Source organism: Coturnix japonica, chromosome 14 (genome assembly GCF_054131305.1).
Source record: "Coturnix japonica strain WE chromosome 14, WE-NBRP24, whole genome shotgun sequence".
Classification (NCBI taxonomy): domain Eukaryota; kingdom Metazoa; phylum Chordata; class Aves; order Galliformes; family Phasianidae; genus Coturnix; species Coturnix japonica.
The window spans coordinates 7,539,166-7,562,915 of record NC_140676.1 but is presented as its reverse complement, the minus strand read 5'-3'; the positions used below and the strand labels follow the sequence as shown (position 1 = coordinate 7,562,915).

General features: G+C 46.7%; 3 protein-coding genes across 13 annotated transcripts in view; all 3 read right to left on the bottom strand.

The window, feature by feature from the left end:
- LOC107318795 (cell surface hyaluronidase CEMIP2-like) overlaps positions 1 to 16,545 on the bottom strand; it is a 40,052-nt gene extending 23,507 nt beyond the window's left edge. For 6 of the 10 annotated variants that reach the window (XR_001557497.3, XR_014934323.1, XR_014934324.1 and 3 more), the window contains exons 1-14: positions 15,959 to 16,545; positions 15,304 to 15,865; positions 15,026 to 15,195; positions 14,538 to 14,726; positions 13,940 to 14,109; positions 12,914 to 13,123; positions 8,955 to 9,160; positions 7,789 to 7,858; positions 7,015 to 7,143; positions 5,941 to 6,026; positions 5,430 to 5,561; positions 5,270 to 5,305; positions 4,871 to 5,023; positions 3,346 to 3,523 (exon numbers count right to left, since the gene is read on the bottom strand). Coding sequence is in view for 4 of the 10 variants with exons in the window: in XM_015873039.3 (XP_015728525.2) it covers positions 3,346 to 3,523; positions 4,871 to 5,023; positions 5,270 to 5,305; positions 5,430 to 5,561; positions 5,941 to 6,026; positions 7,015 to 7,143; positions 7,789 to 7,858; positions 8,955 to 9,160; positions 12,914 to 13,123; positions 13,940 to 14,109; positions 14,538 to 14,726; positions 15,026 to 15,195; positions 15,304 to 15,865; positions 15,959 to 16,337 (2,670 nt within the window). In the remaining 6 variants the exon portion in view is untranslated. Of the gene's footprint in view, positions 1 to 3,345; positions 3,524 to 4,870; positions 5,024 to 5,269; positions 5,306 to 5,429; positions 5,562 to 5,940; positions 6,027 to 7,014; positions 7,144 to 7,788; positions 7,859 to 8,954; positions 9,161 to 12,913; positions 13,124 to 13,939; positions 14,110 to 14,537; positions 14,727 to 15,025; positions 15,196 to 15,303; positions 15,866 to 15,958 lie in introns of those variants that run through there. The other 4 variants (XR_014934326.1, XR_014934325.1, XR_014934327.1 and 1 more) reach the window with 3 other exon arrangements.
- CEMIP (cell migration inducing hyaluronidase 1) overlaps positions 1 to 19,479 on the bottom strand; it is a 100,408-nt gene extending 80,929 nt beyond the window's left edge. Inside the window, exon 1 of one of the 2 annotated variants that reach the window (XM_085515409.1) lies at positions 19,349 to 19,479. The gene's annotated coding sequence lies outside the window, so the exon portion shown is untranslated. Of the gene's footprint in view, positions 1 to 16,634; positions 16,773 to 19,348 lie in introns of those variants that run through there. The other variant, XM_015873036.3, reaches the window with a different exon arrangement.
- Positions 16,518 to 22,955, bottom strand: LOC146758446 (uncharacterized). Its single transcript, XM_085514910.1, has 4 exons — positions 22,769 to 22,955; positions 21,586 to 21,789; positions 21,374 to 21,499; positions 16,518 to 19,831 (listed from the first exon to the last, which is right to left on the bottom strand). Exons 1-4 carry the CDS (start codon positions 22,953 to 22,955, stop codon positions 19,329 to 19,331), a joined length of 1,020 nt encoding a protein of 339 aa, XP_085371036.1. The 3' UTR covers positions 16,518 to 19,328.
- Positions 22,956 to 23,750: the final 795 nt, after the last annotated feature.

Genomic DNA, 23,750 nt, shown 5'->3' with positions numbered 1-23,750 from the left:
GCATGTTTTTGTCACCTCCTTGTCTAATTATCAGCCTCAATAAACGAACACCTGAAGCAACCTCATTTTAAAAAGGCTCAAACGCATGGAAATTCAGAGTGTGTTTTTCAGTGTATTAAAACCTTTTCTTACTGCAGGACATTTTTACCCAAAGGGCTATTTGGCAAAGAAGGAAGATGTCTTAAGTTCTAGGGAGTTTTTCTTGTGGGGTTTTTTTTTTTCCTTTTTTCTTTTTTCCTTTTTATTTATTTATTTTATTTTATTGGATCTTTTTAGTTCATAAAAGAGCAAAATGCAAACACTGTGCTGCAGCTCAAAGCTTTGCTATCAACACTTTGTGACAGTGCACGTCTTGGGGCTGAGTTTGAAAATGGGCACTTCACTGGGGAAGAGAACAAAGTCAGCTGTCCTTCAAAATAAACTAAAGTACAGCCTGTACAGTTTACATCTGATTAACAGCCCCGCTGATCTTATCAAGGAGGGAGTCTGTTCTGGTCCTAACATTAATCTCATTTCTAATGTTCTCCTCTAAAAGTCTGAAAGTCAGGAATGCTATGGAAATGTTAATGAGTATCACTTTTTTCTTTTATACATCTCAGGACAACCTTGCTTTTGTCCACCGAGGGACAGGAGGTGCACTGATTTTGAGGCTACTGCTAAAGAATACATGTAAAGGAAGGACTCAGCTTATCGATTATGTCCATGAGCTTGGAATGAGACAGAAAGGAGCACAGAGACAGATCACTTCTAGCTACCACACTGATATTCAAACATCTAATTTTCATTGGAAGTGAACCACACAGGAGTGACGTGGTGTAAGGGCCACTTGAATTACCTGTCTGGTGTCTGACAGGCATATGACAGTACATCATTTCCTAGTAAAACTAAGCCTGTCCAAAGGGAGAAAGCTAATACAGCACAATTTCAGCACAACCTCTTGATTCTCACCTTACTCTACGGCTGAGCAGCAATGCAGCAGAGACATGAATGGATAGATGTTTTATGACTAAAAAGAGAACACGAGATCAATCAGGCTGCTTAGAGAGGCTGTGAAGTCTCCTACTCCAGAGATATTCAAAACCTTCATAGACATTTCCGTGTGAAATTGTGTGGAACCCGTTTTAGTAGGGCTTGGACTTAATGATCTCCAGAGGCCCCTTTCAATCCTGACCGTTCTGTAATTCTGTCCTGGGTCTTCTTAAGAAGTGCTGCACAAGTGTTCTCTTTGGGCACGGCTCTGCTCTGGGGCTCTCCTTGAGCTCACCAACTCCCACTGATTGTCAGTAATCAGACCTACGGGAGACTTCAACCATCAGACCAGCCCTCAGCTGGGTTAAGACCAATTAATGCTTCCTCTGCATTGAAATAACTTTTTTAAAGCATCCACTTGAGAGTTTATTTTTATGCTGGAATGAAACAAGACCTGACGAGCTTTATTACTTTGTGGTCTAACCAACCAGCTGATTAGTCTGATTAATTAGACAATTACTCTTTCAGTATGACTAATAGTTTTATCATTATGGTACAACTTGCAGTAATGTTTAATTTATTCTTAAAAATCAGCTGTAAAATAAATGATTGTCCTTTAGGGAATTAATATGTAGCTACCCTTGAAAAAGTAATGAAATGAAGATGGAAAAATGATTATAACAGATTACAGGTTCTATCTTAACTGGTTGAGTCCATATTGCCCCATATAGTAATTAGCAGCAAAACAATAAACTACCCTTCAAGTCTGACGTCAGATTTAGCACATCTGGGTTCAATCCAGGTGAAATAGAATCAAAGTGAAAACCATTGGGAGGCAGATGGTTACAAACATAAGTGGTTTTGAAACTGGCAAAATACCAACTTGAGAAATGGACATTTCTTGGAAATACGCATACATGATAATGGAAAATGTCATTAGCTCTTTTATTTTTATAACAGGTTGACACTGTGTTATTTTAATTTGTTTAAAGGAGTAATTAGTCAGTTTTCTGGTCATTTTTACCTTGAAAACCTCAGATCTTAAAGGCACAGCAGTACTGAACTACCACTTAGTGGAGAAGTGCTGGGACACTGGCCTCAAATAGCACAACAGTATTAAAGATCTGCATTTTCAGGCATTCAGTAAGTAACCATCACCTCCTCTGATGTGCACAGATTTGTCTGTCTGAAGCCATTCCACTGGATAGAGTCCTACAGTCATTACTGAAGGAAAGTTTCCCCTTTCTTCCACTGAACAAACCTTTTCATTATACATTTTCCTTTAAGTTCTTCATTTCTGTTCCAGGATGATTTTCTCATTCATGTTTCCCGTGATCATCTTATAACCATTTCCCCACGGAAGACATAAAGAAGTACAGCAAATTAACTCTTATTACCGCTCCAAATGCCCCTAAAGTATCTAAAATTACTAAGATCTCTTTAACAAAATGTACAGGACCTGCCCTCTAAAGGAGCAGTCAAGTGACAACTGTCAACATCACCCTTTCATGAAAAACCCTCTTGTTGTTGAGCTAAAGTGTACCAGAGAGGGGACAGACCAAATGGCTGCTTGCCAGAGTAGCGAGTGATATTGGTCAGTCCCACAGCAATGGAAATTTTCCTCAAGATAAAGCCAAACCTCAGTCCAAAGTTACTACAGTTCACGGACATCCTAACAAACGTGGATCTTGTTTGAAGAAAATGTAGGAGAGGTTATGATCCCTGGGAGCGAGCCAGGTGGAATGTATCATTTCCCAAGCCAAGTGTTCAGAGCCATGGTCCCTGCAGGAATCTAGAATAAGGACTGGAATTGCTCAGCATCTTATGGCTCCTGCCAAGACAAAAACACAGAGCTCCATTCTGCTCTCACTGCTCAAGGAAAGTCCCTGTTGTTCTCAACAGGAATTTCACTGCTGAGCCCAGAAAACAGACCGTGGTTTTGCTTCTAATTGCATTGGCTTCTTTCATTGTAAGTACTGTACTACAGCTTGTTGCCTCCTGATACCTCACTGTGTCCCTCTCAGTCTCTGAGGCCAGGTTCTCACCAGGTCTGCACTATCTATTAGCTGGCAATGCTGCTAATGGTGCTGATGGTGTTCTGGCTGTTCTGATTGTGAAATGATAACTTATTCTACCAAAGATTTTTCTGTATACGTATGCCCAGATATAAGGTACCTTAATATTGACATTTTTCAAGTGTTAATGCATTGTAAATAACCATCATGAAAAAAAATTTCATGCAAAATGAAGTGATGGTATGCACTAATGTAACATGCACCACGGCCTGGAAATTCCTGCTCTTGGATAAATCTCTCACCACTTCTAAATACTTCGAATAACTCCACATCTAACAGCATGCATTCCCGTTTTACTTACGCTCTTCTCCATCAGGATTTGTGACACGTTATTCTGGGGGCTTATCTGCCAGGAGTTTTTCATGAAGAAGCCGATGGCACTTGAGTATCGGTCAGCAGTCGGGGTAAACTTCTTGAAAGTGCATTTTGACATCCTGACGGGCCCGTCATAGATCTGGAATCCACGAATAGGGAATGTCCTGTGAGATTTAAAAACAAACACAATCCTGTGCTAAAAGCTTGGACAAAGTGTGTGTCCTCTCCTGAAAGCTGTCAACAAGAAGCCAATAGACCTTTCTTTTCCCAAAAGAGGGATCTGGATGCTAAGCACAAGGCAGATAGAACTTTTAATTCTGCTTATCTCTAGAGGACAAGGCTCAAGGAACAATGAGACACACATGTTACATAAGGTTAGGGTAATGCAGTTCAGAATTCTTGTCCCTTGCCACCCAGGGATGAATTGGCATGAGGAAGCCCCATAGTGTGGCAGCTTTGCTATGCAGTTTCCTACTCCAGGACAGAGAGATTTCTTTGGAAAACCTTAGTGTGGTATCAGATGGTATCAGACACACTCCCTGGAGGCAGTAGTGTCTTCATAGGCAAAATTACAGGGTGGTACAGTGCAGCTTCTGCTTTCCCCACAAGCCACTTCACACATGATCCCCAGAACTTAGCCCACAGCACTTCATATAGAAAGCTGATTCCTGCAGTACCAGCCCATAGACATTTTGTCAAGTTGTTGGCGTTAAAGGAAACACCGCTGGAGAGGACCTGCCCTTTCCATGGCTTGTCTTGAGAATGCGCCAAGTTTTGCTTGGCTCTGGCAACGTTTGGTTAAAGGGTGGCCTGCTTCAGCTTCACAGACAGAAATGAGAGCTGGCCGGTAGCAGCGTGGCAGGGTAGGTCACTGCCTACCACATGCCAGTTTGTTCAGACATACAAGCCACACAGCAGACAGCAAATGGGCACACAGCCTGAAGGTCACTGAGAACCAGGTTATATTATTTCCTACCGAGGGCTTAAGGATGGATGAGCATCGACTAACACATACATTAGGGAAGAACTTAGACTTGGGGAAACACAGCTTGCTCTGGTGATGCTTTTGCTGGAAAATGTTATTTTGCAAATAACATATGGCTGTTGAAAGAGAAATAAGATGCAGTAATGAAGACACCTTTCCCCTTTGACACATTGCTCTTGTCCACCCAGCTATGCCAGCAGGAAGGCATGAGGAAGGCACAGCATAAGGGAGCTGCTCTATCAGGTCGATGTTTTAATGAAGCACTGCACAAAAGCAATTTGGTATATTCTCAGATTCACTAATCCACTCAGCAGTGACTAATAAATCAAGCAGAAAATTAAATCAAACGTTCAGCTGAGAGTGCTCTCATACTGTCGTCCTGAAGATTAGTTTATTTGGATGCTTATTATTTCTGGCCTCTACAATAAGTTAAACACCCAGTACAAATTACTCGTCGGTAGCCACATTCATTCCTGAGGCTTTTCATGCTGCTCTAACAGGAAGAAATGGCAGAGGAACAACTCACTTGTTTCTGGGCAGTGTCCTGTATTCTCCATTTGCCCCTTTTCCCCAGTAGCTGTTCTGGCCTCCTTGGGAGCCCAGATTGCTGCTTTCTCCAACAAAAATGGAGCGTGATACCTCCAGGCTAGAGCCATCATCGGTTGGGAATGTCCCATCACTATGAGCAGACAAAGAAACGCAGGTAACTATGCAACCAATCAACTCATGCTGTTAATTACACAAAAGATATAGTATTTCTACCCAACTTATTAAGCCAATATCTATACATGTTCTGGGAAGGAAACATTTCTTACAGTTAATAGTAGATTTGGGATAGGAAACAGACCCAAGGAAGGGTCTCAGCTTCTATTATTTAGCCTGATACACTGCAAGGAAAAACAAGAAGTACATTTTAAGAAATTACCTTGCCAATGTGAGCCCAATTCCATTGTCTGAAAACCTGGGATGGGGGAAGCACAGAGGTGCAAATTACAACAGATGTCAGAGGGGAATTTGGCCTACAGGCCCACTTATGTCTGCCACAGGGGAGGGGAATGGTGCAGTGAGAATTTATAGGAACCTACCCAGAGTTGTGGAAAATAATGTCACCACCCCTGGCCCAGGCCCCATGGTCATTATTTTTAAAAGCAATGAGGCCATCAATTACAGCAGGAACTCGTGGCTTTTCAGGATCAGCATCTTGATGTGGGCGAAACCTGAAGCAAGAAGAAGCTTGGTTTATGCAGTTCTCTTAGGATCTCTTATGTCATCCTTCAGATGTAAGTTTTTCTAGGTAATTAATAAGTAATGTTGAAGTTTACAAACTGACTAATGAATAATGGAATCTAGGCTTTTCAAGCCTTTCATGGCTTAGTCCTTATAATCCCAAATGCATGTATATCATTTCTGATCAGCAAAAATACAAACAATTCAGTGCATAGCTATGAAATACTTGCCTCTGCACATCACAGAGAGCTTGTGTGTATTTTCAGATTCTCCAGCCATAATGAGGCACTAATGACCTGCTAAATGTGATGCAGAAGCCAAGAAGCAATATAAGCATCCAAAGTACATAGCCATACAGCATGTGCTTACCTGGCATTATCGACAGTGAGATACTCTCTGGGATCTTCAGCGCTGGCTCTTGTTGTCTTTACTCCTTTTCCAATAAACAAACCAGCCTGAAAAAGCAGACAACTCCAATTACTTTAACAGACTGTGCACAAGAGGCCAGAGATCACTGATTTTATCAACGAACATGGGCAGCCTGCACATGAAGGCAGAGCAACAGCCTGCAGCCTGGGCTCTCTCTCCCCTCTCAATGTCACTTGGCACTGCTCAGGGTGACATTAGCACAGGATGTAGTATGCTGAAGTCAGAACAGAGCCTGCTCTGCCATATGTCACGCATCAACATCTTCAGCTGTCTTCTGACCCAGTGCGAGGCACTGAACTCCCACTCTCTTGCTGAAAGCAATAAAGGACTCTGCCAAGCTCTTGATAACTTTTTGGAAAAAGGCTGTTGGTTAAGAAGTACAGCTTTAAATAAAAAGAGTGGAGTCCCCCAACAGTCAAAAGAGAACATGAGCTACTGCAACCAAGTTAAAGACTGAGGTAGAGCAACAGCTGTCATGGACCAAGATGTCAAGTATATAAGACAGAAAGTAGAACTGATCTCAATCTAGGATCCTGATAAATAAGTTGAAAACACTGTTTATAGCTCAGAGGTTATGTTTTCATTTCAGCAGAATATTAGAGGAAATGTGTCTTTCTTGGAATTACCCTTAAATATTTGGTCTTATTTTTCAAAGGTAATGAGCAAACCCTGGGATAAGGTACTTTTGCTCACCTCTCAACACTCTGGCATCACTGTGGCCAACAGCAGCATTCAGTGTCATCCTGCTAATCATTCCTTAAACCTCAGCAGTAGGTACATGTCCAGTCTGGGTACAACCCCCCTAACAAAGAACCCTGAACTGGGAGTAACATTCTGCTCAGCCCTTTCTTTATTGTAGAAAGAGCACTACAATTGAATGTTGAGAGTCTCTTGAAATAGCACTAGAAGACCATTATCAGAATGTAAGACAGCCACACATAATTAACACTGCACGTGGTCAGCCCTACACCACAGCACTATATTGGTAGTAACACACAAAACTCATCCACTTGCCTTGAAATTGGAGTGAACTCTGTTGTTGTAAAATACTCCCAAGGGGGTATGTTCAGCTTGTCCTTCTGGATATTGCCCTTCAGACTGTCCAGTTGGAAGCCGGTGGAAGATGTACCAGATCCCAACATCCTAAAAAACAAAGGGAGGTCCAAAGAATGGGACACAGCAATTAGTGACAGAGATTATCCTGGTCACTTGGTGCTTCCCAGTATGCTGGCCAGACTTTTCAGCTGAGCCTGCAAAACTCCCAAGTCCCAAGGGACACACACCACTCTGTACACATATACTTCTTGACTTTCCCTTTGGCATGCACTGTGGGCCCCTTGGGCACACGTGGAGGTTTTAAAAATCCACGTGTTGTAGATGAAGTTCAGGTGGCTTATTAGTAAACATAGCCTCATCTGCACAGCCACATTAAACACAAACAGGATTTGGTTGAACACCAGAGATAATAACACTGTAAGAGCAGGTATTTATATAAATAAATGTAAAATTTTATTGGGCATTGTACTATTAACTACAAATAAGAATCAATGTTTTCTCAGAGACACCACATATCATTTCCAGCCAGAGCTGTAACAGAAAACAGTCTCAGAAGCAACTGTGAGTCAAATATGGGCAAATCCTTAACAGAGAGAAAGGCTGCAGAAATAGGTATCCAGATTTTGTGATGACTTACTAAAAATTCATCACCCTCACATTGATAACATCAAAAAGAGTAGAATATATGGGACCTGGAAGCAAAGTACAGCTCTTGCTGCTAAGTGGTTTTACCTGAGCACCAGCAGCTGCATTCTCTATTAAGTTGTTGTTTGGATTTGCAATCCAGAAAGTGCTGACAGCCCTGAAAAATCAAAATCAAAATGATCCTGAACAGTTACCAAACAGGAAGGGATACGTTTTCATAGCACTGTGCTGGACTTCAGCCACAACCCTCCTATTGACTTTAAAATGCCACACAACCTTTTAATGATACTCTTGAAGGGAAAGAAAGCATCTAGTGATGTCAGACATTCATTTATAAAGCCACATGCTGAACAAATAAATTATACGAGACCATTAACACAAAATTCCAGTTCTGTTAAATGCACCTGAAGGAAACCTGATGTCTTTATTTCTTTTCTTTTTCCCCAGAATGGAAGTAGCTTTGGAAAATGTCTGAAAAATGAACTTCTGGGGTTTTTTTTGTTTTTGGATCTCTGGGGGCAATGGCAGGAGGCAGGGGATCTGATATGGATTTATGATGCTTCTAGTTGGAAAACAAAACAACTGTCCTTGCAAGCCACAAATAGCTCGTTAAACAGGAGATTAAGGAGATATTGTTTTGACATTTGTTCAAATAAAGAGTTTTTGCCTCAGAGGGAGGATCAAGTAGTGGCACAAACAGAAGCCAGATATAGCTATGAAAACATTATCATCTGTTGTCTTGCTTCATCTGATAACATCTTTTGCTATAATGAAATACACATGAAAAAAACACTGCAAACCTTTTCTCATGACTATACCAACTAATCGGATCGTTCTTGGCAGGAAATCTCAATAATTTGTTGTCTACTTTAACTACTGTGTGATCAAGAATCCCCACTCCTTTGCATGAGTAGATAGACTAAATAGGTGTGCAATAAACATGTGTTATCTGTACAATCAACCTTAACAACAATTATTGTTGTAGAAATGCTAATTTGATTGGATTACTTACATAAATAAAATAAGTAGAACATGAAAATACAAATTTCCTTGGCTAAATTATATTCTTACTTGCAAATACTTGGCAGATCAGTACCTGAATCCCCTGAGTGCCCATGTTATAGCCCCTCAGTACCCAAAATGGAAGATAACTTTGGTAAGCTATAGCAGTGTATCATTTATTGTATTATACTCTCACTAAATCTCCTCATGTAGGTGTTTGTGTACCTGTGTCTTGCTCATGGAGCACTTACATGCAGTCAGTGCTTGGCACCGGAACGTAATTCCCATAGACGTGGTTCCTGATGGCAAGGCACATCGCTTCATTGCGATCCGAGGGCAAGATGGTTCCTGACCTGGTGAGCAGGCCCAAGTTGTGCTGGAACGTATTGCGCTGCTCCGTCCCATCCTCAAGGAAGAAACAGTGCCCCAAAGTGTCATAGCCAATGGTGTCTTTTACCTGGAAAAAAGCATACAGACCATAGATTGCGATGCTAACACAGGTGGGAGCAATGACATGCTTTGCTTAGCAATAAATTCTGAAACACTAATGCAAGGGTTTTGCCATTGTTCTGCACAGCACCTTCATGTGCACTGGTCCAAGAGATAACACTCATGCAGTTTGCATGAGTGGACTGATCTTACGCAGCAGAGCAGCTATTAAAATTACCCTGAGGAAGATCATATGCGTAATCAACAGAAAGTTGTGAAATACTGGATTTAAATCTGCTCTAGGAGAGTATGTTTGATTCAGAATCATGGCGTGAATATCTAGGTAAATTATCTGTGTGTCTTAAGAGGCACACCAAATAGGTAGCCTAGTTAGTTCAGATGTTTTCATGACCAGGTTTCCCAGATAAAATTTAAACAATCTTTAAAACGCACTGTATGAGGTAATTTGTCTTTTCAAGGCTTCTCATCTTCTTCCTCCACTCTCAGAAGGTGCAGGTCCCCTTCATGTAATGATCAGCTTGCAAAGAGCTGGTATTTCACTATTCAGCCTATTTAAGATTAACTGACATGCATTAAATCCTAATTTGACCAAGAGGACTTAGCACAAACCTCCTTTGAAGTACTGCCTTATGAAGGCAAATTTAGAAATCCTTCCTTTAAATACGAATACTAAATCAGGTTAGTTAAAGTACAGCAATTTGTTACTAAATCTCTCTGAAACTGAACTTTGTACTTCACGTGATCCCTGCCAGCGTATGTATTCATTCTTCAGGCACGCAAAATGGCTGTTGACGTCAGTAAGAGTTATGTCCATGTTAAACTGCAAGATTGATTAATATTAAACTGCTTGGTCATTCCTGTACACAGAGGGGAACTTGAACTAAATCCATTTCAGTTCACATCCTGTGATCACACCTTAATGGGTTACAACCATACATAACATCTGGAGTCACAAACAGTATAGTTTCCATAAGTATATTTATACTGGATTTCATTGCTTCCCTGGCAGTCGCTCCTTGAATTTGTCATCTGCTGCTCAGTGAGGTGTTCAGGTTAAAAATAAGGCACCACACAGCCAGGTACCCAACTCTCAGCCAATACGTTTTTGGAACTGCACTGAGATTCTGCATGTGAGTGAGATAATGCAGGGTGAGATACAAGGAAGGTAACAAAGAACTCAGGCACAGCGACACACAGAGAAAGCGTGCCCATCAGCTGTGGCTTAGAAATGCGGATATGAAATGGATTTAGATAAAATTGCAAGTGCCCCTGCCAACCTGCTACGAACAGTAAGTCCAGATGCTTATATCCTCCCAAAAGATGGACAGGAGTCGCACTGAAGACTATTTTTGGAGAGAATGTATAAAGCAAGCTGCCTGCAGCCGTAGAGCAAAGAGCGTTTCAATTAGGAAGTTTCATTCTTAGGAATTTAGCTAACTTCAGCTAATCTGTACTTCAGAGAAGTGCATTATAAACCAGTCCTGTCACCAAAAATAGATTTTAGCTTTAATGAATATGATTTGTGGTAGCTTCAGAAACACACAGAAGCCCTGAAAGCTTGCACAAATGGGACTATATCATTCACTCTCCTGTCCAGGAAAAAAACAAAAACAAGATTTAAAGATTGTTTACATTAGCACTGAATGAGAATGAGAAGGGTCACAGAATCATATAGAATGACTTAGGTTGGAAGAGACCTTAAATATCATCCAGCTCCAACCCAACACTATGGGCTGGGTGTCCTCCCAGCTAAGGCAGCCCAGTTCCCCATCCATCCTGGCCTTGAGCACCTCTAGGAATGGGGCACCCGCAGCTGTCTGGACAGCTGTGCCTAGCCATGCTGTTAGATCAAAACAGCGATAACCAATTGATTCCAGCATATCACAGACAGAACTAAAGGCTTGAAAAGAAGAGCCACCTTGCAGCACTGTGACATCAGTACATTACAGTAGGGCAGCACACAGCGTTGTCCCCGCTCAGCCCAATGCCAGATGATTAACATGCTTCTAAACACTGAATTATATATAGTTCAGCAACACAATATAAGTGACCTTGAGGCGCTGCAACTTTATACATGAAAGAGTGCAATATTCTGCGGTATGTGTGACGTGTGTCAGGGCAGTGAGCAGCGTGTCACAGCCTGCTGCCCAGCCACAGTGAGTAACCCAAGCTGCAAAGCGGCTGCAAAGGGGCACAAGGCTGGCAGGCAGGAGAAGGGCCTGGCATACAGCTCCCACCTATGTTATCTAACTGCCTTGCACTAATACACACACCATTCTCTAGAACTATGGACTATTTTATCTTAAAGCAAGGATTTAAAATGCATTTAAATTACCTTCATTGGCAGCATTGAAACCACGCGATTCTTCCACTGCATCACATATTTAACCTTTGCTATAAAACCTATTGACCAATTCATGGACTCAAAGCCCTCAGGCATCACCTGCTGGTGGCCTGGATCTCACTCTTTGATTCCTAATTTTGTACCTACTTAATCTCACACACCCAGATAACCCATTGACAACCTCCCTTCTGATAAAGGCCCAGCGTATGCATCATTATTTCTCAGAAATAACACTAATGTAAGGCTTAATTTTTCATGCCTACCAGGTTCCTGCTATTCACAGGGTATCCTACAATGGGAAGAGAAAGGGAGTTGAGCTGCATCTATACACACTGTACAAGTCTCCTTCCACATAAGGGCTCTGTCTACAAAAGCAGAAACTACAGCCAGAGTGAATTACATATAAGAGAAAGTAATCCATAACTTTGAGTGGTCTGGACATTGTAAGTACTGTTCAGAATCATAGAACAGCCTTAAAGGCCATCTGGTCCAACTGCCCTGCACTGAACAGGGACACCTACAGCTGATAAGTCGCTCAGAGCTCCATCCAGCCTGACTTGGAGAGTCTGTGGGGTTGGAGCACCCACCTAAGAAACATGAAAAGTGCTCTCAATCATGCAAGTCCAGTGTTGCATCTTAATGAATACAACCCCCTGCACCAGGGTACCACCAGCTTGTATCCATGTCACATCTTATAGTGCTTTATGTCCAGAACTGAGAAAAACTTTCCAGGAAAACATCAGAGGTCATAGATAGTTTTGGGAGTGTCTCTGCTTACCACACATCAAATGAATGAGGAAATGCCCATGAACACCAAAATGCCATTCAGGGTCTGACAGAGCAATTGGACGTGTTGGGACTGGAGTGGGAATCCGCATTTCCAGCTGGGGCATGTGTGGTTTTTTATGTTAAGTTCCTCTCCCCAATAGCTTTGTGAACATCTGGGTCAAAACCAAGTTCCCAAAGGCATTTCTGGGTCTATACACCTCCTGTTGCATTCCTATTGTATTGTGAATACTTTTGGATTTGTTTCACATTACTTTGACTTGAACAACTCTCGTCTTTTTTGGTTTATTTCTGTTGCAAATTAAAGGTCCATTGTTTCAGTCAGGTGCATTAAAGAGCATTGCTTTTGTTTTAAATGAGAGTTTATAGGACCACAAACTGCCCACAGTAATCATGGCAAAGAATTCACTATATCTGACCACATCATTAATAATATTAATTATCAAGACAATACAAAGTACCCAAAATTCAACTGTAAGAGCTGCACTGTCAGAGCTGAAGTCCTCATCTGTCAAGTGAAGTCAGGACACCCCCTGGGGAGACTTGTTTGAGCATTCTGATTTCTCCTTGCATCTCAAATGGATCTTAAGCAAAGAAAATAACTTGGTACTAATAAAATAGGTTTCCTACCAGCAGGCCATGAGTCCCATGTATGGCAACACACCTAGAGAAGCAGTGGTGGATAGCCAGGTTATCGAGGTACGTTGGGCGCTGATACCCTCCTCTCTCATCGACATCCGCAGCCATGTGAAAGTGCACAGGGTAACTGCCGAGGATTTGCTGCCCCATGTTTTTTAATTCCACACCTGACATGTGCACAGAGCTAAAATTTGCCAGGATCTGTTGAGAGAAACGTAGATCCAAGTAAGGCGTTGCAACAGAAGTAGACAGAAAAAGAAAAGATTTTTTGTTGTTGGCTTTTTTTTTCCTATTAGGCAATATGTTTGCAACACAAGGCAGGCCTGATCCCAGGGGGTGCCAGCTCCCCACGGTGACTCACAGCAGCACCTGCAGAGGAGCTCCAAAGAGAAGCTGCCAACCAGCATGTACAGCGTTCAGCAACAGCTGTGTGTCAATCTATTAACATCTTTACAGACAAAACACCCCTACCAGCTACAGAAAGAGATGATATTTACCAACAGGCTCTATTTCATGACAACTTAATTTCTGTCAAGTGATCTTAGGCCAGACCTGCACAGATTTTCACCAACTGGTAATGAATTTATTTTACACAAAGCCTCTAGAACAGCAAAACTTTGAACATTGACTGAGAACCCTTGGGGCAACCCAGAGAAAGCAAAGCACAACAAGAGGACCCAGCACTCAGTTGAGCCCTGAACAGAGCAGGTTACTCAGTAGGTAGTACAATTCCTTCAGCAATATCTTGCAACATGTTCAACTTCACATTGACCCTACTGCGATGGAGCTGATGAATCTCGTCTGGCCTGGAGAAGGGCATGTTTTTGTGTATGTGGTGAACAAATGGCACAGCCCCATCACAAGTCTCATTTTGCAAAGCAGGCCAGAAAACCTTCCCCACAAATATCCTTTTTCCCCAGACACAATGGCAGTTTTAGGCACTATACTGCTCATCTACAAACCAAGAAAGGAACTAACTGAACCCACCTATAGGAATATGCATTAAAAATCACTCACTTTAATATGTCCTCCAAATGTGTCAAAGGAGAAAAACTGACATTGATTTTCTCCATAACAGGAGTCTTCCATTTCTCCTTGGATAAGTATATTTCTAGTCAGTAGACCGACCTCTGCCCTCATATCGATGCCATCTATGACTTCGCCAATATGAAGATAAAGTGGGCTGCCTGTGGAAATTGGAAACCTTTTTGTACAGAGTGAGCACATGCTCATTATTGCATCGCTCTAAGTAAATGCACAAATTTCTTCCAAGCAATCACCGAGTTTCAAACATGTCCAGCAGTTAATGACTGATCCACAGCACTTCCCTTGAGTTCTACAAGGGGCAGCTGCCTCGGGTCAGACTTTAAGTCTAAGCACAACACCGGGGCCTTTCAGCTCTCCCATGACATGGGCTTAAGGGACCATATGGGTTAAGTGACCATGGTGGTGATGAGCTGACAGTCAGACTAGATGAACTTAGTGGTCTTTTCCAACCTTACTGATTCTATGATTTAGCTAAGATGACTAATTAACGTGAATGTAGAATGTAAAAGACTTGACAACATAAAGATTTACCTCAAATAAGAAGCTTAATTAAAAAAAAATCTCATACCATCAATTTTCACTTGATTGCTTTTGCATTCAGGGCAAGAAAGGAGATTGAACTCCTCAGCCTGATGCATGGAATAATCCGTACTGGCAATGACGATCCTGTCACCAGGTAACCAACTTCTAACATCATCCACTAAATGGAGAATTATTCCTTTGGACACCTCCACTTTAAACCCATTATGAGGCACTCCTGAAAAATGAAACAATCCAATATTTCTTTCTTTACAGTTACACATGCCAGAGTAATACAATTAACCAAAGAGCCAGCTATGTAGCTTTTATCTAGGTAACCTCACGTACAATAGAAGTGCTATCAGTGTGACAGCATCATCTCTTTGCAGGTAAAAAGTGGTACTTTATAGGAGTGCTAATGTTAGTGTGATCACCGTGCATATGAGCAAAAGCCGAATATCATCGCACAGTTCAGGTTCGTAGCAGAGAGAAAAGACTGAGCAAAGCAACAGAAACAATTATCAGCAAACACAAAACCTTTTATCCATCCACTGAAAGCAGTAACGGTGAAACGGGTTCCGTCGTAGGTGAGGAATTCTCTTTGGGCTACGGCTAACCCTGTCGTCCCATTCCCGTGATACTCTCTCTTATCCTCTACCGTCGATAGCGGATCCCCTCCTAGGATCCCCACCAGCGCCCAGGGCTGCCTGGAGGAGACGAGGAAGGATGCGGCGGCCGCGGAGCTGTCCATGGTCCCGAGACCCCCCGGAACAAAAGTTCGAGCCCCGGCCCCCGCCGCCCTCCCGAGCGCTCACCTGTATCCCAGCCGGGAGATGTGTCGACTGCTCAGTCGGTCCCGCAGCATCATCCGCGTCTCCAACGTGAGGCTCCGGGCGGCCGAGTCCCCCACGGCGGCCGCCACCACGCTGCCTTCGGGCTGCAGTGCCAAGAAGTCTCGCAGCCGATGACACTCCGCGACCCGCAGGTGGGTGTCGAAACGCCCGACCGCTGCCACCCGCCCCGTGTCGGCGTCCAGGATGCGCAGGTTGAGCCCGCGGCTGCCCCACCGCCGCTCCGAGGAGTAGGGGCCGTGGCGGAGCCCTCCGGGGTGCAGGGTTTTATCCAGCAGGCTCCAGGAGCGGGGCCGCCGGCCGTGTAGTTCCAGCACCCCGCCGCGACCCACGCCCAGGAACTTCTGCCCGAAGCCGTCCACGGCCGCCCCGTCGGCGGCTCTCCCGTACAGCGAGATGGTGGCCCGCGAGGCGTACGGGCAGCGCTCCGAACCGATGTGTAGCTCCCCGCCGTCCCGGATGAGGATGTAGCGGGCCCGCAGAGTGATGGGCGGCCCGTGGGGGCGGTCGGCGAACACCACCTTCCCTGAGAGGGCGCGGGGAGAGGAGTGGGGTCGGGAGCTGGAAACACCGGGTGCCACCCGCATCCATCCCCTTCTTGGTCCCCAGGGCCGCTTACCTCCGTCGCGGATGACGAGGGAGTGGAAAGCAGCGGAGCTCTCGAGCCGCAGAGCCGCCCCCCGGCCCACCACGGCGTGGCGGCGGGTATCGGAGCCGGGGTGCCACGGGGCGAGGTGCGGGGCGAGCTGCGGGCACGGCCCTGCAAGAGAGGGGGGCAGCGGCAGCGCGGCGACGCGAGGCGGCGTTGGGGGAGCGGGTGTCGCGGTACCGACCTGCTGAGCGCTGCTGCCGTTCGCTGCTCCCGGCGCGTCCCGCGGCGGAACCGGTACCGGTACGAGGGGCAGAGAGCGCAGCCCCGATACCTGCTGCCCCGACACGTGCGGAGCCGCGCCCGCCGCTTCCCCGCGGCTTTGCACGGAGCCGGCGCAAAGACGCATTTGGCTTCGGATTGTTTCTTTTTTCTTCTTCTTTTCCTTTCCCTTTCATTTTTTTTTCCCTCCACCGAACCACACACACAGATACACAGAAACCCCTCCCGCTCCCCACAACCCCGAGCGCAGAGCGGCGACCACAACAGCGGGACGAACAGAGAGAGCCGACGAGGAGAAGAAAAAAATATATATATATATACTATATATATACTATATATACTATATATACCGCACCACCACCCCAGCGGCAGAACGACGGGAAGCGCCGGCGGGTCCCAAAGTCCGGCTGCAAAGAGCGCTTACCCAACGCCGGCAGCGCGGGGCCGCAAACTTTGTCGGCCGCCTCCCGGGAGCTCCCGACACGGCTGCTGGGCACGGGCAGAGGCAGAGGTAGGGGCAGAGGTAGGGGCAGGCAGGCGCAGGCAGCTCCCGCTCCTCCACTCCGGCTGCCTCCCCTCTGCCTCCCTATTTATATCCATCTTCCAGCCGCCGGCGGTGCCCGCACTGTTTACAGCAGCTCCGGCTGCTGCTGGCTCCTCCCAGACGGGAACGATCCCTCCAGCCCGGACTGACATCCGCGGCCGGCGTCCAGATGCTGGGGCTGGGGAGAGCCCCCCCTGGCAGGCCCTGAGCCTCTGGGGCTGTCCCCGGCATCCCGGGGGGTTACCCTGGGGACTCAGAAGACCCACGTACATTGTGGGGTTTGGGGCTCGCCTTGGGTTCCCAGGCACAGTGAGTGCTCCCATGGGGTGCCCTGTCCTACAGCATTCCTATGGGGAACATCAGAACCCAAACATCCCCCGTGACAGTGGGTGAACAGAGAGGTGTCTGTCACCTCACCTGATGTCACCTGGCTAACCTGAACACACAGCCAAAGACTTTCCCTTTAGAAGGTACCTCAAAGAAATCCACATGCATTTACCCCCTCTGGCATAGACCACACTCTTGCAGACACCTGCCCAGCCTCCAGCCTCGCTGCACATGGCAGTGCCACCACCACTTGTATTTTCCATAAGCCAGATGATCACCTTCTCCCCAGGCTGTAAAACACAGCAGAACAGAGCTTCCTGGGGACACCACTTACTGCAGTCACTCCTTCCCATCCCTCATCCCTGGCTCTGCATCAAGGCCAAGCCAGAAGGCAGCAGTGCTCCCACATACAGCCAAAGCAGAGTGAAGCCACAGGTGCTGTGTTCTCAGTGACAGTTGTGTGCCATCATCTGGTCAAACCGCTTCAATCTGTCACCACTGAAATCGACTCCAGCTGAGGCTTCCTTCTGACACAGGGCACAAAGAGGCCACGGGTACATTAGTAACAGTGGGCAGAATAGAAGATGCTCCCCTACACCCTGCTCTGGATGCCCCAGCCTGGGGGAATACACCGGGAGAGGCTGGAGCTGCCACCTTTGCTGCTGGCTGTTCACTGATCGTGCAATGCTGGCACTTCTATTCCTGTCTCAAACAGCTTTTGGCATTTTCCTTCCATAAGGGAAGCAGCATTAGTCAGTGCTGTGCCTCGTTCTTATCTGAACGCGACATGTATGGACGTGAGGTACGGCAGCCTGGGTTTGTGGTTTTGGCAGATAGGTGGATCTGCTGGTGGGAGCTGCAGGCAGGACGAGACAAACAGGAGCGTGTCGTCTCCAATTACCCTGAACCCTTTGGTTCTATGAGCTGAGCTGGAAGGGAACCCAAACCTTCATTTTATGCTTCTCGGGTCCCTTGAAGCCTCATAGATTTGTATTTAAAACATGGACTCTGTATAAGATTCTATGGACTTACTTGCGACCTAAATAAAAGATAGCAACGATTAACCCAACCAATGCAGTGATAGCAGAAATAAACAGACTTCAGTCAGTCCGCAGCTCCATGTGGGCTCAGTGAAGCTGTCAGCAAAGCCAAAGGTGACTGTGGTTCCTATGGGCCTTCTTTGGAAAAAGAACCCTAAATTTGGACAGGGTTTGAATCCTTCCCAGCCATTTCCCCTGCAGCCTCAGAACCCACAGCAATGCACCTTTGGGAGCCTTTTCCAAGGCAAAGAACCCTCCTTGGAGGCGAGCTGCCTATTTTCTCCTATATTAAGCTTCCACTGGTTGAGATTACAGAGCAGATCATGAGGATCACCTCATTTCTTTGAAGAGCGCCGCTTCACTTCCAGCAAAGCACACACATTCTGCACATCGCTGCCTGCGAGCTACAACCCTTTCCTTTTTCCTGCAATGGGAAACCACAACAGCCTACATCCTACCGTCCATCTTCCTTGAAAACAGACAAATAAACCCGATCTCACAGGGTGGTTCCTAACAGCCCGTTTCCAGGGCACACTCCCTGGCTGACCGCTATCCTGTTTCCTTATTGCCACCCGAGGAAAGGAAGGAGAGGAGTCAGCATTCCCTCGGTAACGCCCGCTCCCACGTTCCCCCCTCCGTTCTACTCCGCCACCGGCCGGTAGGAGACACCATTGCACAGCTCTCAATGCCGCTCAGAGCCGTGACTCGGGCATCTCCCGCAGCCCCCCCTCGTTAAATCACCAAAGTTTCTTCAATATATTTTCCCTGCGCCTCTTCCTCGTTGCACACCCTCCATCCTCTGTGCTTTTCCATCCTCTGTGTTCATTTGGGTTATTATTTTTTCATGCTCCATTCGCTCAGTGACAGCACTAACACGGCTCAAAATTGACCCACAGCACATTGCCCTGCTAATACCTCACTGCTGGAGCACCTTCAGCCCCCGGCCATAGAATCAGAATCATTTGAGTTGGAAGGGAACCTTCAAAGCCATCTGGTCCAGCTGCCCTGCACTGAACAGGGACACCTAGATCTGATCAGGTGCTCAGAGCCCATCCAGCCTGACCTGCAGTGTCTGCAGGGATGGGGCACCCACCACCTCTCTGGGATCTCTATGAGCCATAGCTCAGCCAGGCACTGGGGCCTGAAAACCAAAGCAGCCCCACCTCACTCAGTGCAACCCCGGATCAAAGCACACCTCTGTGAGTACCTACCACTGTGAGTACCTACCACTGTGCTCCGCTTTGGGCTTTGCTGGTATCTTCCTTGCTTTCAGCATGTGCTGCTTAAGCAGAGCGAAGACTTTGTGCTGCTGGCCCTCAGTGAGCACACCCATGTTCCCCAGCAGTCGCAGCATCCTGTGCAGCAAGAAAGGCCTCAGCTTGTGCTGAACCATCTTGAAGGCTCTGATGGACATTTTGGGTAGTTTGGTATCTCGGTCACAGTCGTACAACCGAAAGAGGTTCCAGGCCAAACCAGGTCCAAAGGCATCCACTGAAATATATCTGGAAAGTTTGAGGAGCACGTCACAGGAAAACTGCTTCTCCTGCAACTCCCAGCCCAGGTTGTGACTTAGGGAACCTCTGCTGGCATTGGGATGGAGTTGGGGGCTGGGTCTGTGTGGGCCCACAGCCCTGGGCAGGGTGCTTTGACTGCGCTGCTGTTCTTCGTGCTCCACATCCCACCATGCGCTGCTGGCACCAGGGCTGTGCTCTGAAATAGTCACAAATACAGCAAAACCTGTTAAACACGAGCAGTGAAGAACACTGATGGGCCTACACACACATACACGCATATACACACTTATCTATTAATGTTCTGCAATAGCTCTGCATGCACTGCAGACTGTTGAATTGCTTTGACAAGCTCGCTGTTTGCTTCCCCAGGTCAAATTTTGAGGTCCAATAGTGGGATAATATATATGTTATCGATGTTTTCTATAATGCTTTATATGCATTATAAAATGTTTATAACATTCTCTACAATGCTAAACGGCTGAGCAAATCCATTGTCTGGATGCAACAGGGTTAGGCTGTGGCTAATGCATTGCTGTGGGTGATTCGAGGCTCACACAGCACTCCTCCATCCAGGCTGAGCCCAAAGGTCCAATTTATACCCCGAGAAGTGACCAATAAAGCAATTAAATTCAACATCAGGAGGTTGTGACTTCGCTGGAGACTCAGGAACATCCACAAAAGCTTTACTGATGAAAAAGGATGAGGAACCCGAAGCCGAATTGCATCCTGCACACAGTGTTTAGAACAGTTAATGCTTTAGCACAAGGAGATACCACTGAATTCTGGAGGTCACGTCCCTGAGCCCTGGAATGTGCCTGCAGTGCTCGCACTCATTGCTGAGCAGCAGATGAAATGTTCCATTTCCTACAGGTCCAGCACGGCTGGGAAGCTTCAAATACCTTTTGTTTGATTTCAAGTTTGGAGTTATCAGCCTCAAGTAGTTGCAGCTCACCATCCAGGGGATCATTTGCGTGTTTGAACCAAATTGGTTACACGTCTTCCTGCTGTGCTGGAGGATTATATAGCAAAGTGCAACACTTATGGCTGACATTCATCGCTGAAACATAACCCTGCACTACTGGGAAACGGCAAGATGTGACCACCAAGACCAGACGGCAGCGGGTAATTCAGGAGCATTGTAAGGGCTGTAGCACTTTGCATCCTTCGTTCAGAGCAACCCTCAGACATTGCAAGAGAACAAACAGCCCCATAAGTGTGTCCCCAGCCCCATAAGTGTGACCCATAACTGCATCCTCAGCCCCATAAGTGGGAACACAGCCCCATAACTGCATCTCCAGCCCCATAACTGCGTCCCCAGCCCCATAAGTGTGTCCCCGGCATAAGTGAAGCACGACTTTGAATAACCGCAACTTCGGATCCTAAAAAGCCCCGAGGAACTACAGAGAAAGTGAACGAAAGGCCGAATACACGCAGCCACCTCCAAAGCCACAAGCAAACCGCGGTGCCCAGCAGATCCCATGCGGGCACAGTCCGCCTCCAGCTCCCTCCCATCGGGCGGCGGTCGGTGCCGGCAGCCTCACCCAGCTCCCAGCAGGGGCAGCCCCAGCCCGACGGCAGCTCCATCATCACCATTAGAGCAGCCCCCAGCCCAGCTGGGCTACAGACCGCAGCATGGGGAGCCCCGGGCCGGAGCGGCACCGCCTTCCTCTCCCTCTCTCCTCCTCCTCCTCCCCCCTCCAGCGCTGCCCACCCCTCTCCGCTCCCCGGGGGCCGTCACCGTATCGCCGCTGTCTGGGGACGCTCCGAGCGGCTTCGGGCCGGGCTCCCAGCACCGCCACCAGCACCAGAACCAGTGCGCAGCTCCTCGGGGGGCCCGCGGCCGCCCCCAGCCCGTGGGGGGCACCTGCAACACACACACACACACACGGTTCAGGTCGGTCTCCCGCTGCTTCCCTCCCTCCCTCCCCCTCGCCGTTCTGCCCCGCTCACCCGGCGGCATGTAGGGCTGCCGGAGCCGCGTTGGATGGATGGATGGATGCTCTGTGGTTGCCGAGGCTTTTCCAGCCGCTGTCAGCTCAGCTGTGCCCGCCGCCCCCCGGGGAAGCTGCACTGCCCACCCCGCAGCTCCTGGCAGCCTTACAGGGCGGGCAGCGTAACCCACAGCGCAATGAAAACCTGAAAGCAGCACGTTTACTGTTACAGGAGAACACCCTGAGGAGGCGAGGGCTTTATTTTTTCTCTTTTTTAGGAGACAGCGTGGTTAATTCGCAGCCTTTTCCAACCTGAGACCCAAATATTTCACAGCTGAAATCAATCTCTCCCCCTGACCCTCAACCCAGGTTGGAGGAAGAAGTCCTTGGAAAGCAATGCAGATGCAGGAGGTAATTTGGGGCTTGGCCCATCCACCACCACAGAATATCACAGAATGACCCGGGTTGGAAGGGACCTCAAGGATCATGTAGTTCCAACCCCCTGCCTGGCAGGGCCACCAAACATACACCTTTACTAGATCAGGTTGCCCAGGGCCCTGTCCAACCTGGTCTTGAACACCTCCAAGGACAGGGCATCCACAACCTCCCTGGGCAGGAGGCTGAGAGATCCAGACCATCCTCCTCTCCATCAGCACACAGAAAACAAACCACCACGAGCACAGTGCAAGTTACAGCACTGGATGGTGGGGATTGCACCAAGAAGGGAGGGTGGGTGTGGAGGAATCAGTGAAATGGGACTTAAATAGGATTGTTAATTCACGTTTGTGAGAGCACAGCTGGGGGGGGGGAGAGGATTTTTCCAGGTGAGAATAAAGGTTTGGTGCTCAATAAATAACCCCAGGAAGAATGGGTTGTTTAGTGACATATAGTAAAAGCAAATACAATACAGGTTTATTAAAGGGATGGACAATACTACATGTAAATATAGGTTTGGGTTATTTCCATATGGGTCAGTGCCTGGAGCAGAGCTGCCCCACACTGCAGTAAAGACACAGAACCAGGGTTAATAAAAAACACAGCAGAAGCAACAAGGGTGAGAGATCTCAGTGCAAACACGAGTTAACAGTTCTGTAAACCTCAAAGGACACACATCCAACCCCATGCAAAACAGAAGCTCTGAAGGTGAAACCAGTACTTTGCTCTGTTTCACAGCACAGACCTGATAGGAGAGCACAACTCACCTCCTTGGAAAGAAAGAGTCGGGTCGCTGATGCTGTTGCGCCGTATAAACAAAGTTAGCAGGTCACACAGGAAGAAGGGGAGGAAAAAATGTGATTTATTTACACTCCTGGAAGGCCCGTTGCATAATTTACCCAGGCACACACAGCCATCTTCACTGTGACACCTCGGCAGCTCTAAAATATGCATAGCAAGTTCTCGTGAAGGCCCACGTTATGCATTTAAATGAATCGACGTTTGCAGTTGGCTGCAGCAAATGACTTCTTTAGCCCCATCCCAAGTTTCTCTTTCATAACCTCACATCTTCCCCCTCTTCCTACATCTCAAATTCCTGTTCCTTTAAACAAACGGGGACCTGAAATCTGCTGTCACTCATCCCAACTTATTTCACGAGTTGGCTACAGGCTTTAACTAATATCAATAATGCATATGGGCTGCAGTGCCCTGAAATGCCCCAGACAGTGATGCCTTGGTACAGGGGAGAAGCTAAAAGTTTACACAGCAGAAAGAAGGCCACTACTATTTATTTTCTTTACAGGACTTGCCAGGAAACATTAAAAACATCACAACTCACTTCAGAAGCATTCAGTGGATGCAGAGCTGCAAGGAAAATGGTTTAAGGGATCCAACAGGTGGGCAGATTGTTGACAATAGAGAGGGAAGAAGCCCAGAGCACCAACAGGTCACTGATTATCGCTGTAATTAACAAGACCATTAATTAAACATGGATAAACTGACTGCACACATGTGGGTGTCATCATTTCCCCCCACACCACTGGGAATGAAAATACCATTTTCTTTCCTTTGAGAGTAATAGGCAACATCAAGGACAACAGACACACCTGCGGTGCTGACCATCCTCTGCTGCTCTGTCACAAGGTCTCACAACAACAACTTCAAACTTTTCTTCTGGGCCACAACATAGAATCCAATTGTAGAATGGCCTGGGTTGAAAAGGACCACAATGATCATCTGGTTTCAATC